Here is a 13820-nt window from a genome sequence, read left to right as displayed (position 1 = left end):
GTGAGAGACTCAACGCTCATTGATCAGCACTTACACCTCGCTGAGGTTTACTAATTCGTTTTTTGGCTGGCCTCTTTTATAGAGTTCGCCCTAGGTCATTTAGCAGTTACTGTCACACAGTACTGCGGTATTCAGAGACGGGCAACTTTCCTCATGCACAGACCAACCTAAGACACGGGACCCCGTGGCGATAGGGTTACCCTATGACAGGAAAGGACTGACCTGTCATAGGGTAACCTGTCATTCCTGGAGGAATGACCTAAGACAGGAGCCACAATAGATGGACATGACTGCAGAGGCCTAGACCAGCCTCAAATTTTAATAAAATAAAAAGGGGGAGATGTGGAGAGCCGTGCCATGAGCAATCGCCATTATAAAATGGCACTGGCTTCCACTGCGCCTAACTAGTTAACAAGCCTTATGCGCAAGTGCAAGAGTGAACTCACGCCTATCACTGCCCATCTCGCAGTGTAGTAATGGGGTGATGGGCGAGCAACGAATCAGGAGCTGTCACACCACATCAGGTGCTGAAACGTCACGCTGTGGGCTATACAAGCAGCGCCATTTCCCCGGTTCGGGGTCTTCCCTCCTGATAAGTAAGCAATAAAAGCTTTGCCGCAGAAGATTCTGGTTGCAGGATTGGGGGCAGGGTGTGCCAGGTTGGGACTGAGGGATGCTGGGAGAACTTAGAAGCCAGGTCTGAGCTGGGCAGTGGTGGCGCACGCCTCTAATACCAGCACTCAGGAGGCAGAGGCAGGCGGATTTCTGAGTTTGAGGCCAGCCTGGTCTACAAAGTGAGTTCCAGGACAGCCAGGGCTACACAGAGAAACCCTGTCTTGAAAAACCAAAGAAACAAAAAAGAAAGAAAGAAAAAAAAAGAAGCCAGGTCTGCTTTGGTATGCAAAACATGTGCATGCTCGCGTGTGTGTGTGCACACACACACACTGTCCCCTGTCCCAGGGTCTGAAGCCAAACAAAAAGGTCACTCCTCTGCTTCCTGCTTATGTGTAGCATGCAAGCTCTCAGCTACTGCTCCAGGATCATGTTTGTCTATCTGTCTGTCTGCTGCCATGCTCCCTGTCATAATGGTTATAGACTCACCCTCTGAAACTGTAACCAGGCCCCCAATTAAATGCTTTCTTGTATAAGTTGGTCATGGTGTCTCTTCACAGCAGAAGAACCATGACTAAGACAAGGATCTAAAGCAAAGAGCCTCGGACAGCTCCAAAACTTGCTGGGTAGCATATGGACAGAAACATCTTGTCTGACAAGAAAGCCAACATAGTAATGAGAGCATCTGCAGGCAGGAGCCAGGAGAAGACTAACGACTAATAAGTCAACATAAAACAACCCTCAGATAAAATCTTCCTCCGCAATGTTCCCTTTTGTGTCCTCTAACATTCCAAGCCCCCTGCCCCTCGTACAATCTCCATTTCTCTAGTAAAGGACTGCCTGCTCTGTTGAGCTGATGCTGGCTTTTATTTCCATGTTGCCTTCATCAGTTCCGATCTAACACCCACTCCCACTCCCTTTTAAGACAGGGGCTCACTGGCTGGCTTGGAACTCACAGAGCTCCAACTGCTGCTGCCTCCCAGGTACTGTGATTAAGTCTGTGCTACCACATCCTAAGGTTTTGTTTCTTCTGGCAATATTGGGTACCAAGGACTTTGTAAGTGTCCTACTACTGAGCTACACCCCCAGCCCCTCACTGGGGGATTCTAGGCAGGGGCTCACACCTCTACTGGCTGCTGGGGTTAAATGAGAAAGTTTTACCCCTTTAAGGGTGTCCCCAGCGCCAGGCATCAGGGTACTCACTGATACATCATCATTGTCATGGTTGTCTGAGTCTGGAGCCCACAAGTCTACCAGGGCCTAGGGCCTCCCATGCTCTGTGAGCCTGAGAGAAAGGAAGAGACTCGTAGGGCAGTGGCCTCTGTTATCATGCTCCGGAGGCCTGGGCAAGGGGATCTGGCTATTCTGCCCAGGGTTCTCACACTGGAAATACTAAATATTTACACTTGCTGTGCTCCCAGGCTCCATCCATGCTCTGGGGGATGGGTGGTTTCCAAGTCTTCTCTCGGCTTCTGTCTTTTCAGTCTCCTGCACCCAGATACTCACCCAGAAGGACTCCCGGTCCTTCGTCCTGGTCCTTCAGGCCTTCCTCAGATTTTGTGGAATTGCCGCAAACCTCACTGGAGCCAGCGTCTGGGCTGTGAGAGGTGAGAGTGGGTAGGAGTGGATGTAGGTAGATGCTGTTTGTAGAGTGCATCTGGTCTTGATTGTGTGTGTACGGGTGTGTATGTATGTTGTCTATGTATGTGCATGTATATGTATGTGCGTATGTATGTATGTGTATGTGTGTGTGTGTGTGTATACGTTGTGTGTGGGGGGGCACAGGGAGGCTCCCAGGTCTCTCATTTACTCCAAGCTTGCCAACGAAGGCGGCCACATGTGCCCAAGACTGCCCAGTGCTTGGGAGCTGACGCCTGATGAGCAGCCACTGTAGTTGATGTACCTTGCCTCTAGCTCAGAAGTTTCCACGGCTCTCTCACTTCCCTTCTATGCCACCCCACAGGCCTCTTTGCTATGTCTTCTTTTCAGCACATCTGAAATGAGATCCAATTCCAGGACCTTTGCACTTGTGGTTTCTTCTGAGCAGGTCCAAGTGTGTGCCCGAGTGCCTGGGAGTGGTGGCATAGGGCCCTGGGTGTGAATTCTGCAGGGCAGGAGTGGGGAGTCACGAATATTAACCTGGTATGGTGGCACACACAAGCCATCTAGGGATGAAGAGGCCCAGGCAGTAGCATCCTAACCTAGTTCGGTAACAGACTGGGCTACTAGTGACACCATGTCTCAAATTAGAAAAGAGGGGCCCAGCATGAGTGATGGATGTTCCATCCCCTGCACGCCCCGCCCCCCACGCAAAATGGAAGTTTTCTCTTTAAGTGGGGGCCACCGAAGGTTCTGAGGGGAGAGGTGACCAGGTCCAAGTGTCCGGAACCGAGGATGGAGAGGGATTTGGGGTGTAAAATGATTCTGGTTGTTGTATGAACTGTGGTAAACGGACAATCTGCGCTGCGAGCTGCAGCCCAGCTCTGTTGTGGAGTACAACCGTAGGAAGTGACGCCCAGGGATCAATACTTTAGCTCTCCTTGGCTACCTTGGAGCTTTGGGACCCGTCTAGGCTAAAACAGTAGTCTCTTTCCTCTTCACTGCAGGTGACGGCCATGGGGACCGCCAGGCTACGCAAGCTGCAACTGCTGCTTCTGCTGGGCGCTTGGAGGGCGCTCGGAGGTGCCGCGCGTTGCCGCGTCACCCTAGTTTTGTCCCCGCAGAAGGCAACTAGCGCCGTCTGCAGGAGCTCAGAAGCCACCCAAGACAGCGAACTGGCCACGCTGCGCATGCGCCTGGGTCGCCACGAGGAGCTGCTGCGCGCGCTGCAAAGGCGTGCGGCGGAGGGTGGTGCGCTCGCGGACGAGGTGCGCGCACTGCGCGAGCACAGTCTCACCCTGAACACGCGCCTGGGCCAGCTGCGCGCGCAATTGCAGCAGGAGGCGAGGGCGGAGCCTGACCTGGGGGCGGAGCCTGCTGCTGCACTTGGTTTGCTAGCCGAGCGCGCGCTGGACGCTGAGGCCGAAGCGCGCCGGACGACGGCACGCCTGCAGCAGCTGGACGCACAGCTCCGTGAGCATGCGCAGCTCATGAGCCAGCATAGCAGCCTCCTCGGCCGCCTGCAACGCGCGTGCGCGGGCCCGGAACGGGGACAGCAGCAGGTAGCTGTGCCGCGCGCTCCGTGTCAGGGGCACCACCCACTGCTCATCTGGGTGAATGATTGGGGAGAGCTTCATTGGCTGCACGAAAATATTCACAGCTCCTAGGCTTACAAGCACTTTCATCATACACAAGGACTTTTTTTTTTCTTTTTTTTAGTTTTACTAGACAGGGTTTCTCTGTGTAGTCGTTGCTGTCCTGGGACTCACTCTTTACACTAGGCTGACTTTGAACTCAGAGATCCACCTGCTTCTGTCGCCCAAGTGCTGAGATTAAAGGCGTGCGCCACCACACCAGGCTTGCATATCCTTTTAAGGATCTATTTTCATCTTAATGTGTGTGGACCGATGCATGTCTGATATGTGTTTGTGCACCATGTGTGTATAGAGTGTGTATACAGGCTAAAAATGATCTGGAACTGGAGTTACAGATGACTGTGAGCCACCTTGCTGGGAATTGAATCTGGGTTTTCTGGAAGAACAGGCAATGCTCTTAACCGCTGAGTCAGCTCTCCAGTCCCTAAGACAATATATTCTTGTAACTACATGGGACTTATGAATTTTGGGCAATTTCTGTCACCAGCCTTTTTGGTTTTGTTTGCTTGTTTTCTTTTTTCTTTTATTGAGATAGGGTCTCATGTAGCCCAGGCTAGGTTCTAGCATGTAGCTCAGGCTAGGTTCTAGCTCCTTGTGTAGTTGTGAATGACCTTGATTCTCATGTTCTGCCTCAGCGCAAATGACAGACATGGGACAACAAACAGCCAGGTTGGCTGGTTTTACATTCCTATTGATTTTGGGGTCCCTGGGACCTCCTATATGTGAGGTGGCTGTTCTGCTGCTGAGCCACATCCCCAGCATTGGGCCTGAATTTTGGCTTAGTGATGGTTCTGTGGATTTTCCTAACTCGTCTGGGGCCCACGTGCTCCTGCTCAGCAGTGAAGCTGTGATCAACAGCAGACTGGGAATCAGCTTGGCTTTCTCTGAGTAAAGCAAGCATGGGGTCACACACCTGCAGTCCCCGGCACAAAGAAGGCCGAGGCAGGAGGGTGTGACGGGTTCCAGGCTAGCCAGCTTGAGTGAGACAAGACACAGCTTGGCTGGGAGATGGCTCAGGGCCCAAGTCCCATCCCCAGCCCCATGGAAGCCTGGCCCTGCCTGCATGTGCTGTGCCTGGTCCAGTGCTGTGCTGGGAAGACAGGTTAACTGCGCTTGCTGGCCTCCAGGCCAACTCCAGCACAGTAAGAGACCCTGTCTCAAAGGAACAGGGAGCGTGGCAGAGCAGGACACCCAACACCCCCTTTTGCCCTCTGTGCTTTTCTTAGGATGGGTGATAAAGCTGAGACATTACCCTGCCTGATTTTCTGTTTATCTGGTAGGGGATTTGATCTATGGAACCTGCCTATCTCATTCCCTACGCCAGGGGATATCTGGCCTCTTTAGCTGAGGGAGTTAATGTAATCATGTCTGACTGTGTGGCCCCAGGTCCTGCCACTGCCCCTGGCGCCTCTGGTGCCTCTGAGCCTCGTGGGCAGTGCCAGCAACACCAGCAGGAGGCTGGACCAAACTCCAGAGCACCAGAGAGAGCAGAGCTTGAGACAGCAGGGGCCTCCATCTTCTCTGCTGCCCACAGGGCACCTTGCTGTCCCCACAAGGCCAGTGGGTAAGTCAAAGCAAGCCTGCTGGGATGTACGAGAGAGAGAGAGAGAGAGAGAGAGAGAGAGAGAGGGAGAGGGAGAGGGAGAGGGAGAGGGAGAGGGAGAGGGAGAGAGAGGGAGAGGGAAGGACTCAGGGATTCCAGTGCCTTTTGGATAGATGAAAATACTAGTTAGGATTTGGCTGGTAGTGTGAGGACTAGAAGAAATGACACTCTTATTCTGATGAGGGGATAAGAAAGGACTATTAGCCTGTGAGAAGACCAGGCTGGAGATGTGCTTCAGTGGTAGAGCACCCAGGTCTTCAGTTGCCTTCCAACAGCACAGAAGCAAACAAGATCAATCCTCTCACGCACCAGGAAGAGAAAGTAGGCATGTAGGTTTTCTTTTTGACAGGGTTTCTCTGTGTAGTCCTGGCTGTCCTGGAATTCACTCTGTAGACCAGGCTGGGATTAAAGGCCTGTGCCACCACAGGGGTACTCTTATTTTGATGAGGGCATGAGAGATTAGGACTGCTGCTTTGGTGAGGAGTTGCTTCGTAGGATCATGTTTATTGAGAAAGGAGGGATGGGTAAGGAAGTGGCTCTTCCTCAGGTGAAGACAGAAGGTGATGACTTTTATTTGGGTAAGGGGATGGATGAGAACCAAGACTCTGATCCAGTAAGGGGTTGGTTGGCTCAGTCTGTCCCTTGCCACAGGCCCATGGAGGGATTGTGCAGAGGCTCACGGGGCAGGTCACTGGCAGAGTGGAGTGTATGACCTGCGGCTGGGCCGTCGTGTAGTAGCCGTGTGGTGTGAACAGCAGCAGGAAGGTGGAGGCTGGACTGTCATCCAGAGACGGCAGGACGGCTCTGTCAACTTCTTCACCAACTGGCAGCACTACAAGGTGTGTGCTTGTGGTGGGGGTGTCAGAGACTGCTGGGCAGAGAGGACGCCCCCACCCTCTTCCTCCTACCCTTCCAGGCGGGCTTTGGGCGTCCAGAAGGAGAATACTGGCTGGGCCTGGAACCTGTGCATCAGGTGACAAGCCGTGGGGACCACGAGCTGCTGATACTCCTAGAGGACTGGGGGGGCCGTGCAGCACGCGCCCACTACGACAGCTTCTCCTTGGAGCCTGAGAGTGACCACTACCGTCTGCGGCTTGGCCAGTACCACGGCGATGCCGGAGACTCCCTCTCTTGGCACAATGACAAACCTTTCAGCACTGTGGATAGGGACAGAGACTCATATTCTGGTAAGGAGAGCTTTTATTCTGGTGGGAGGATAGGGAGGCGGGACTGCTATTCTGGTTAGAGTGAAAAGCAGTGAAGCTAGGTTTTTCCCTCAGGGAGGCTGGAGATGGCTCAGCAGGTACGTTCATACCCTGCCTCCTGGGCTCAGTTCTCAGCACCCATACTAGGCAGTTCTCAACAGCCCGTGACGTGAGTGCCAGGGGATCTGACACTTCTAGCCTCTGTGGGCATCTCCTTTGGAAATAAATGCAAAGATTCTTTCCTGGTGAACTGGGTGTGGTGGTGCAGGGCTGCAGTCCCAGCTCCAGGAGGAGGTCTGAGGGGCAGGAATCTCGGGGCATCCTTGGGATGCTCAAGGTCAGCCTGGGCTACATGATACCCTGACTCAGAAAGAAACTCCCCTAAGCTTAAGGACCTCAAAGTATGCTGGCTTCTCTGCCAGAGAACAAGGGGCTTTTATTCAGATAGGGTAGCAGGGAGCCCAGAGTTCTTTTCTGCTGACTAAATAAAAGATGTAGGCACTGTTTAGAGGATGGGGGTGTGTGTGAGAGCTTGACCCCCCCCCCTTGCAATCTAAGCACACTCTACCACTGAGCTATATCCCCAGTCTATGTTTGTTTATTTTTGAGAAAGGAACTCACTGTGGAGCCCAGGCTGGTCTGAAACTCCAAACCCTTTACTCTTGTCTCCCATGTACTGAGATTACAGGTGTGTACCAGTACACCTGGAATAAACCTAGAAAGGAAGCAGAAGCCCTCCCCCTCAAAAGGAATGAATAACAGACCACTACTTTGCAGAAAATATGGGAAAGGCATGTCTCTTATTTTGGCGAGGAGATAGGGAATTAAGGCTATTACTCTGAAGAAGAAAGTGAGAAGCCAGAGCCTTTTATTTCGGTGAAGAGATGGAGTAGCAGGGCTTCTATTCAATAAGATAGGGAAGGTTGAGGAATGCTTGCAAAAGCTTTGCACAAAGAAGTGCTGGTAGAGACTTTTATTTTGGTGAAAAAAATCGAACTCTCTCTCTCTCTCTCTCTCTCTCTCTCTCTCTCTCTCTCTCTCTCTCTCTCTCTCTCCCCCTCTCCCTCTCCCTCAGGTAACTGTGCCCTGTACCATCGTGGGGGCTGGTGGTACCATGCCTGTGCCCACTCTAACCTCAATGGAGTATGGTATCATGGAGGTCATTACCGGAGCCGATACCAGGACGGGGTCTACTGGGCCGAGTTCCGTGGTGGGGCGTACTCTCTGAAGAAAGCTGTTATGTTGACCCGGCTTGTGCGCTTGTGACTGTCCCATCAGTACCCCCAAGGGTGTTCCTATCTCCTTCAGCTGGTATCTTATAGCAACACGAGGTGGCCACACACTGTGTCTGTCTTCCTGTGTGCACCTAGCCAGGGTCACTCTCGGGGCCCACCGTCCTCCTCTTCCTCCTCCTCCTCCTCCTCCTCCTCTTTCAGGTCCTCCAGGATGAGGTGGTCCAGGTCATCCACGAGGCCTCCTTGGCTCAGGCACGTGGCCACCGTGGAGCCGCTGCTGATGTGGGGGTTGCTCGGGTGCAGCACTTTGGGGAGGTGGTTCTGCTTACGGCTCTTGGGGTGGGCGCAGGAGGTCCCAGGCACATGGGGCTCTAGGGGAAGGAGAGTTGCTGAGGTAAGAGGGGACCGGGGCTCTGCAGGGAGACCCACTGGAACCAAAGGACAGAGAGATCAGAGGTCATAAAATCTACAGGTGTTGAAACTCCTGACGGAGGTGGGAACTTGGCCACAAAAACAGACTCACAGGTAGTGGGGATATGGACCTAGCCGGGTGGACACCACCAAGCTGCTAGAAATTCCATGGGAGGAGGGAGCAGCCCAGGGGATCTGCAGGGGATGCAGAATGCAGGGTGCACACCAGGGCCTCACCTCTCCGATTGTAGCAATCTGCAGCTGAGCAGGAGTGGGTGTGTGTGCTGCGACGGTCCAGGTCACGGTCCCAGCGTGGGGGCAGGATCCGGGTGGGGTACACAGGGAAGCCGCACCCGTAGCAGGGTGATGGGGACCCCATCTGTGCCCAGCCCCTGGGGGCCAGCAGGGCTGTGAGGGGCTGAGAGGGTGGCCGGGCACAGGGCACAGGAGGAGGGGACTAGACTGGGGCTGGGCTGAGGGTGGGCTGGGCTGGGACAGGGCTGAGGGTGGGCTGGGGTCCGGGCCCTCACCGGAAGTTGTGGCGACACTTTGGGCAGTGGAACTCTGCCAGGCCCCACATCTTGTCAAGTGGCACTGGTTCGTAACGCTTCCTACACTTGCGACACCGTGACACCTGAGAAAGTAAGAGCCCAGAGTTGTCAGGGCCAACCGGCAGGGCTCAGGCAGGGCTCACTCGGTCCAGGCTAGCTTTCAACTCCTGGTCCCCCTGCCTCCATCTCTCAAGTGCTAGGACGACAGGCCTGTGCCTGATATGTGGTGCTGTGTTGCTGAGATGGAACCGATGGCTTCATGAATGCTAGGCTGACTAATGGAGGTGCAGCCTCAGCTTTTATCACAAGTACACTAGTAATCAAGAGGTTAGGAAGCCAAGCCAGGCATGGTAGTACACACCTTTAATTCCTGAGTGCTGGCAGCACTCAGGCAGAGGCAGGCAGACCTCTGAGTTCCAGGCCAGCCAGGTCTACATAGAGACTCCCCAAATCAAAAAAATAAGGTTAGAAAGCCAGACTGGGGTTTGATAGGTGTCAAAGCTGAAAGTTCAACTTCTTAAGTTCAAGGATATTGAAGTTGGACTTTTGTGGCATTCATGAAGTCCCTGGTTCCACAGGAATCAGGTGTGGAGGCAGGAGGATGAGGGGTTCAAGGTCACCCTCAGCTGCATATTGAGTCTGAGACCAGCTTGGGCTATGTGAGGCACTCTCAAAAAACAAAGCAAGGGCTAGGTGGTAGTAGAGTATGCCTTTAATAACACTTCGGGGTTTGGGAAGAGGACAGATAAATCTCTGAGTAAGAGGCTAGTCTGGTCTACAGAGCAAGTTTCAGGACAGATAAGGATACACAGTGAAACCCTGTCTCCAAAAAAACAGGAAACAAACAAACACCAAACCAAGGGGCTGGGGAGATGGGCCAGTGGCTAAGAGCACTTGCTATTCTTGCAGAAGATCTGGGTTCAGTCCCCAGCACCCATGTGGCACTGTGGTACACAGACATACATATGAGCAAAATACTAATATGCATAAAAACACTGAAAATGAATAAAAAATAAACACAAAAGGAAAGGGGTGGAGAGATGGCTCAGTGGTAAAGTGGACTGTGCTCATAGGACTGAGTTAAAATCCATAGCACACATAGAAGGGCCAGGCCTGGCTAAAGGCACTTATAACCCTAGCTCAGGGGAAATTGAGTCAGGAGGCTTCCTGGGCCATGCTAGTCTACACATTAACTGATGAGCTGCAGGGTTCAGTGAGAGGCCCTGTCTCAAAAAATAAGTTGGAGGGCAACTGAGGAACACACCTACCACCGAACCCTGGCCTCCACTTGCACATAACATACACATAGATACACTCATACACACACGTGCATGGAACACCTCCCCTTGCCCCGTTGATGACCTTCAGTTAGAAATAACTTCTGGACACGGGGGTCAGGAATGGGGTATAGGAAGGGTTTATCACCTCTTTCCTCTGGGGTACACGGCGCCACCATACATGGTCACAGGAGGAGCAGGCAAACTGTCGGTCCACGGCAGGGATGAGGTCATCTTGGGCTCTTTGGAACATTCGAAGATTGGCTTGCGTCAGGGGCAACAGAGAGGTGGCTACTGCCTGCAACATGGATGAACGCGGACAAAAAGGTCACCTCTGCCTCTGGAGCCCACAGTGAACACATGGCTCCTGCCCGGGGGACAGTATCTTCCCTGCACCTCCTCCATCCATACCCTTGCCCATTCCAGCCACCAACGCACCTGGATATCTTGGTCTTGCTTCATGTCCTCTGGTGGGTCCTGAGGGGAGACACGGAAGGGGAAGGCAGAACCGGAAATACTCTCAGAGTGCTATACCCATGTTGAGAGGGGCAGAAGCCATGGAGACAGGACCCTGGCTCTGTGTAGCTCTAGCAGAGATGAAACATTATTGCCTGTGTTGAGAGCTTTCCAGTTAGTTACTGGAGCTGGGTCTGGTGACACAGGAGGATTGCATGTAACTAGAGAAGGCTGGGGGCGTGGCTTAGCATTAGAACCCTTGTCTACTATGGAGTCCCAAGTTCAATCCCCAGTACTGTAAAAACAGACAAAAGCACAATGTCCCCAAAGTCCTTGAGAACTGGATACATTTGCTATTTTCATTTCCTAGATGGCCCAGAATCTGGATTCACTCAGTGATCATAGCCCATGGAACCCAGAGCCCTGCATGACCTCGCAGAGGCCACACATGTGACAACTGGCCTCAGATGCCACATGGTTTTAAACACTAAAACGTTTAAAAATGTCTATGTGTGTCTCTTCCCATGTGCATGTATACATGTGCAGTGCCCATGGACGCCAGAAGAGGGTGTCAGACCCCTTGGAACTTGGAGTGGTTGTGAGCGGTCCCATTTTGGAGCTGGGATCCTATGTGAGCAGCAAGTGCTCTTAACTGCTAAGCCATCTCTCTGTCCCCTGGCCACACTACAAAGCTCTGGGCTTTGGGGCTTGCAAGCAGCTAGCTGCAAGCCTAATTGGCTGCTCAGTTGCTCCCTGATGAGGGATGGCGGTCTTCACAGAGGGGCCTCTCAGAGCCCAGGCTTCGTTCCAAGTGGCTAGAGTCTGATTCCCTGAAGTCAACTGCTGGTCTCTGGAACCTGGTGAGTGTCGTGTCCCCGGGCTGGGTTCCTGTGCAATTGGATTGCCTCCTGGGACCCTGAGGAGGGGTAGGACATGAACCAAGGCCTGGAGATCTGCCTCACTCGTGCTCTCCATGAAGGCGACTTCCTGCTATTATTATTATTATCTTATCATATTGTTTATAGACCTAAAGCAAAAGAATATCATTGGTAGGATTCTTTTAGATGCCCAGCAAGGTGGTACACGCCTTGATCCCCTGCTCTTGGTAAGCAGAGGCAAGTGGATCTCTGTGAGTTCAAAGCCAGCCTGGCCTATCTAGTGAATTTCAGGGAAGTCCAGGGCTGAGCTATGTAAAGACTCTGTCTTACACAAAACAAAAACTCTGCTATGTCTTTCAAGCAAACAGAAGCCGAGGAGCAAAACAACCATATTGCCTTGATTCCTTCATCCCTCCTGTCCAGGCGTCTTTCTTCCCAGGATCTGCCCAGCTCAGACTTTCTTCTTATGCAAGAAAGGGTTGCCTTGAGTTTTCTTCGACATTCAGTCTCCTTATCCTACTGTCCTGTCTCTTCCATTTGAGGTAATCAGCATGTAATGAGCACCTACTGTTTGAAGGCTGCTTGAGAAAGGAAAGGACCCTAGATGGTAAGGGGAGCACTCACTGATTGTTCCTTCTGACAAGAGAATGGGAATCCCCCTTCCTTTGGGGACAGGGGGAGGTTACCTGAGCGTCCAGGTCGTTGCTCAGCTCCTGTCCGTCTTTCTGCTTGACACCTAGTGGGAGAACATGGGAGGGGCTCTTGAAGGGTGTAGGAGTTCCAGGCGGTGGAGAGCCTCCGGTTAAACGGAGCCAGGGTCGCTAAAGCGCTACAGCAATTCTGAAACCACACCCACTCAGTGTCCCCCCCACCAGGGCTGACTCACCATACACGATAGAGCGCCCAACTCCGGTGTGGTCGCTGCCAAACTTCCTCATAAGAGCCCCTGCCTTCTTGGGGGACACTTTCCCATGAAACTTCTCCCGGAGGCGCCTGACGCTCTTCTCCAACTAGGATAGAGGGGGGATAAGCTCTGATGTCGCCGGCGACGGGGAGCAGCCCCCGCACCTTCATTCTCCTGAACTTGACCCTGGCTTCTGGCCTCCGCATCCCCATCCCCCCCCCCCTTTAAGCCATTTCCTGGAAAAATCCGAAGTTCTCCAGGCATTGGGGGATGGTGGAGACTGCGGCGCGTCCCAGCCTCCCCGGTGCGAATTTGGGGTCTGGCGGTGTGTGTGTGTGTGTGTGTGTGTGTGGCGGGATGCAGGCCAGGTTACCCCCTTTCCTTCTGACCTCTGACCCTACAGCCCCACTGTGCCCAGGGATAGAGGAGGGAAACAGCCCAGGGGGCAGGGGTGTTCCCGGGAGCCCTTTCCGCGCCGCCGGTGGCGCGGCTGTCCTACCTCCACGCCATCCTGAGCCATGGTGGCCGGAGCACACCTGGCTGCGCCTGGGTCCGGGCCTCGCAAGCCTGGGTGGCGTCGCCGCAGCTCCGCCTCCCTCGGGCCCCTCTTTCAGTTTCGTTTCTACGTAAAGCTGGGGACCCTGAGGAGACCCCGCGCAGGCCTTGCGGCCACGCGTCTGCTCACGCGCCCTGTAGTGCTCCCGGGTGGTGCTCCCGGGCCTCCGAGCGCGCCTCACCGCGTCCTGCGCAGCAGCGCGGCCTCTGCAGTCGGTCACATGTCCCCACGCTGCGCGGGGTCCGCGTCTTCACGTCCCCCTTGGGGGCGGAGCCGCACCACAGTTCGGTGCTCCCTCGCTGCTCCTCCTATGCAGAACCCGAAGCGTCTTCGGACCACCGTGGCGTTTTGCTATGCTCAGCAGTTCTAACTCCCACGGCTTCTCTCTCTAATTCCCACACTCTCAGCCTCAGTTTCCTCCTCTGTAAAATGGGCATGCAAGATAGGCATGGTGACACACACCTGTCACTCCAGCAGTTGGAAGGTGGATGCAAAAAGATCAGGAGTTCAAGGATGTCCTAGACTATGTGTGACCCAGTTTCAAAAAAGAAAAAAAGAAAAAGGGGGGGGGGGAGGGGAACATCCTAGGACAAAATGAAATGAAAGATTTTTTATTTTTTTTATTATTTTTTTTTTAGCAAGTTTTACAGACTTCTCCAGAGAATGGGCCCCAGAATCTAAGAGGCCTGGGCTTTTTCACCCCGTTTAAATACCTTCTTCCCAGTGAACCTCTGCCTTGCCCCTTTCGGTACAGAGCTTGGGTCTCACTATGATCCAGGAGCACAGAAATCTTTGCTGGGTGATCTGGCTCCCACCACCACCAAAGGTGGATGCCACAGGTGCAGATAAGGTGGTTTAACAGTGAACCGGAGACCAAA

The 13820-nt window shown here is 53.4% G+C and overlaps 2 protein-coding genes across 5 annotated transcripts; one reads left to right on the top strand and one right to left on the bottom strand.

The window, feature by feature from the left end:
* The first annotated feature begins 1999 nt into the window (after nt 1–1999).
* Nucleotides 2000–8014, top strand: Angptl6 (angiopoietin-like 6). 3 transcript variants are annotated; one of them, XM_011242599.3, is made up of 6 exons: nt 2000–2219; nt 3219–3824; nt 5253–5430; nt 6121–6308; nt 6386–6656; nt 7750–8014. In XM_011242599.3, exons 2-6 carry the CDS (start codon nt 3228–3230, stop codon nt 7938–7940), a joined length of 1425 nt encoding a protein of 474 aa, XP_011240901.1. In that variant the 5' UTR covers nt 2000–2219; nt 3219–3227; the 3' UTR covers nt 7941–8014. The 3 variants fall into 3 exon arrangements, with proteins under 3 accessions (XP_011240901.1, NP_660136.1, XP_011240902.1); NM_145154.2 differs by having other exon boundaries at nt 2112–2219; nt 3219–3773; nt 7750–8013; XM_011242600.2 differs by lacking the exon at nt 2000–2219 and having other exon boundaries at nt 3760–4535.
* Nucleotides 7515–13187, bottom strand: Shfl (shiftless antiviral inhibitor of ribosomal frameshifting). 2 transcript variants are annotated; one of them, NM_175687.2, is made up of 8 exons: nt 12886–13180; nt 12369–12492; nt 12169–12218; nt 10587–10625; nt 10297–10446; nt 8851–8954; nt 8558–8712; nt 7515–8280 (listed from the first exon to the last, which is right to left on the bottom strand). In NM_175687.2, exons 1-8 carry the CDS (start codon nt 12904–12906, stop codon nt 8051–8053), a joined length of 873 nt encoding a protein of 290 aa, NP_783618.1. In that variant the 5' UTR covers nt 12907–13180; the 3' UTR covers nt 7515–8050. The 2 variants fall into 2 exon arrangements, with proteins under 2 accessions (NP_783618.1, XP_006510468.1); XM_006510405.4 differs by having other exon boundaries at nt 7519–8280; nt 10587–12060; nt 12886–13187.
* Nucleotides 13188–13820: the final 633 nt, after the last annotated feature.

Source organism: Mus musculus, chromosome 9 (genome assembly GCF_000001635.26).
Source record: "Mus musculus strain C57BL/6J chromosome 9, GRCm38.p6 C57BL/6J".
NCBI lineage: Eukaryota > Metazoa > Chordata > Mammalia > Rodentia > Muridae > Mus > Mus musculus.
This window is presented reverse-complemented; position numbering and strand designations above follow the sequence as displayed.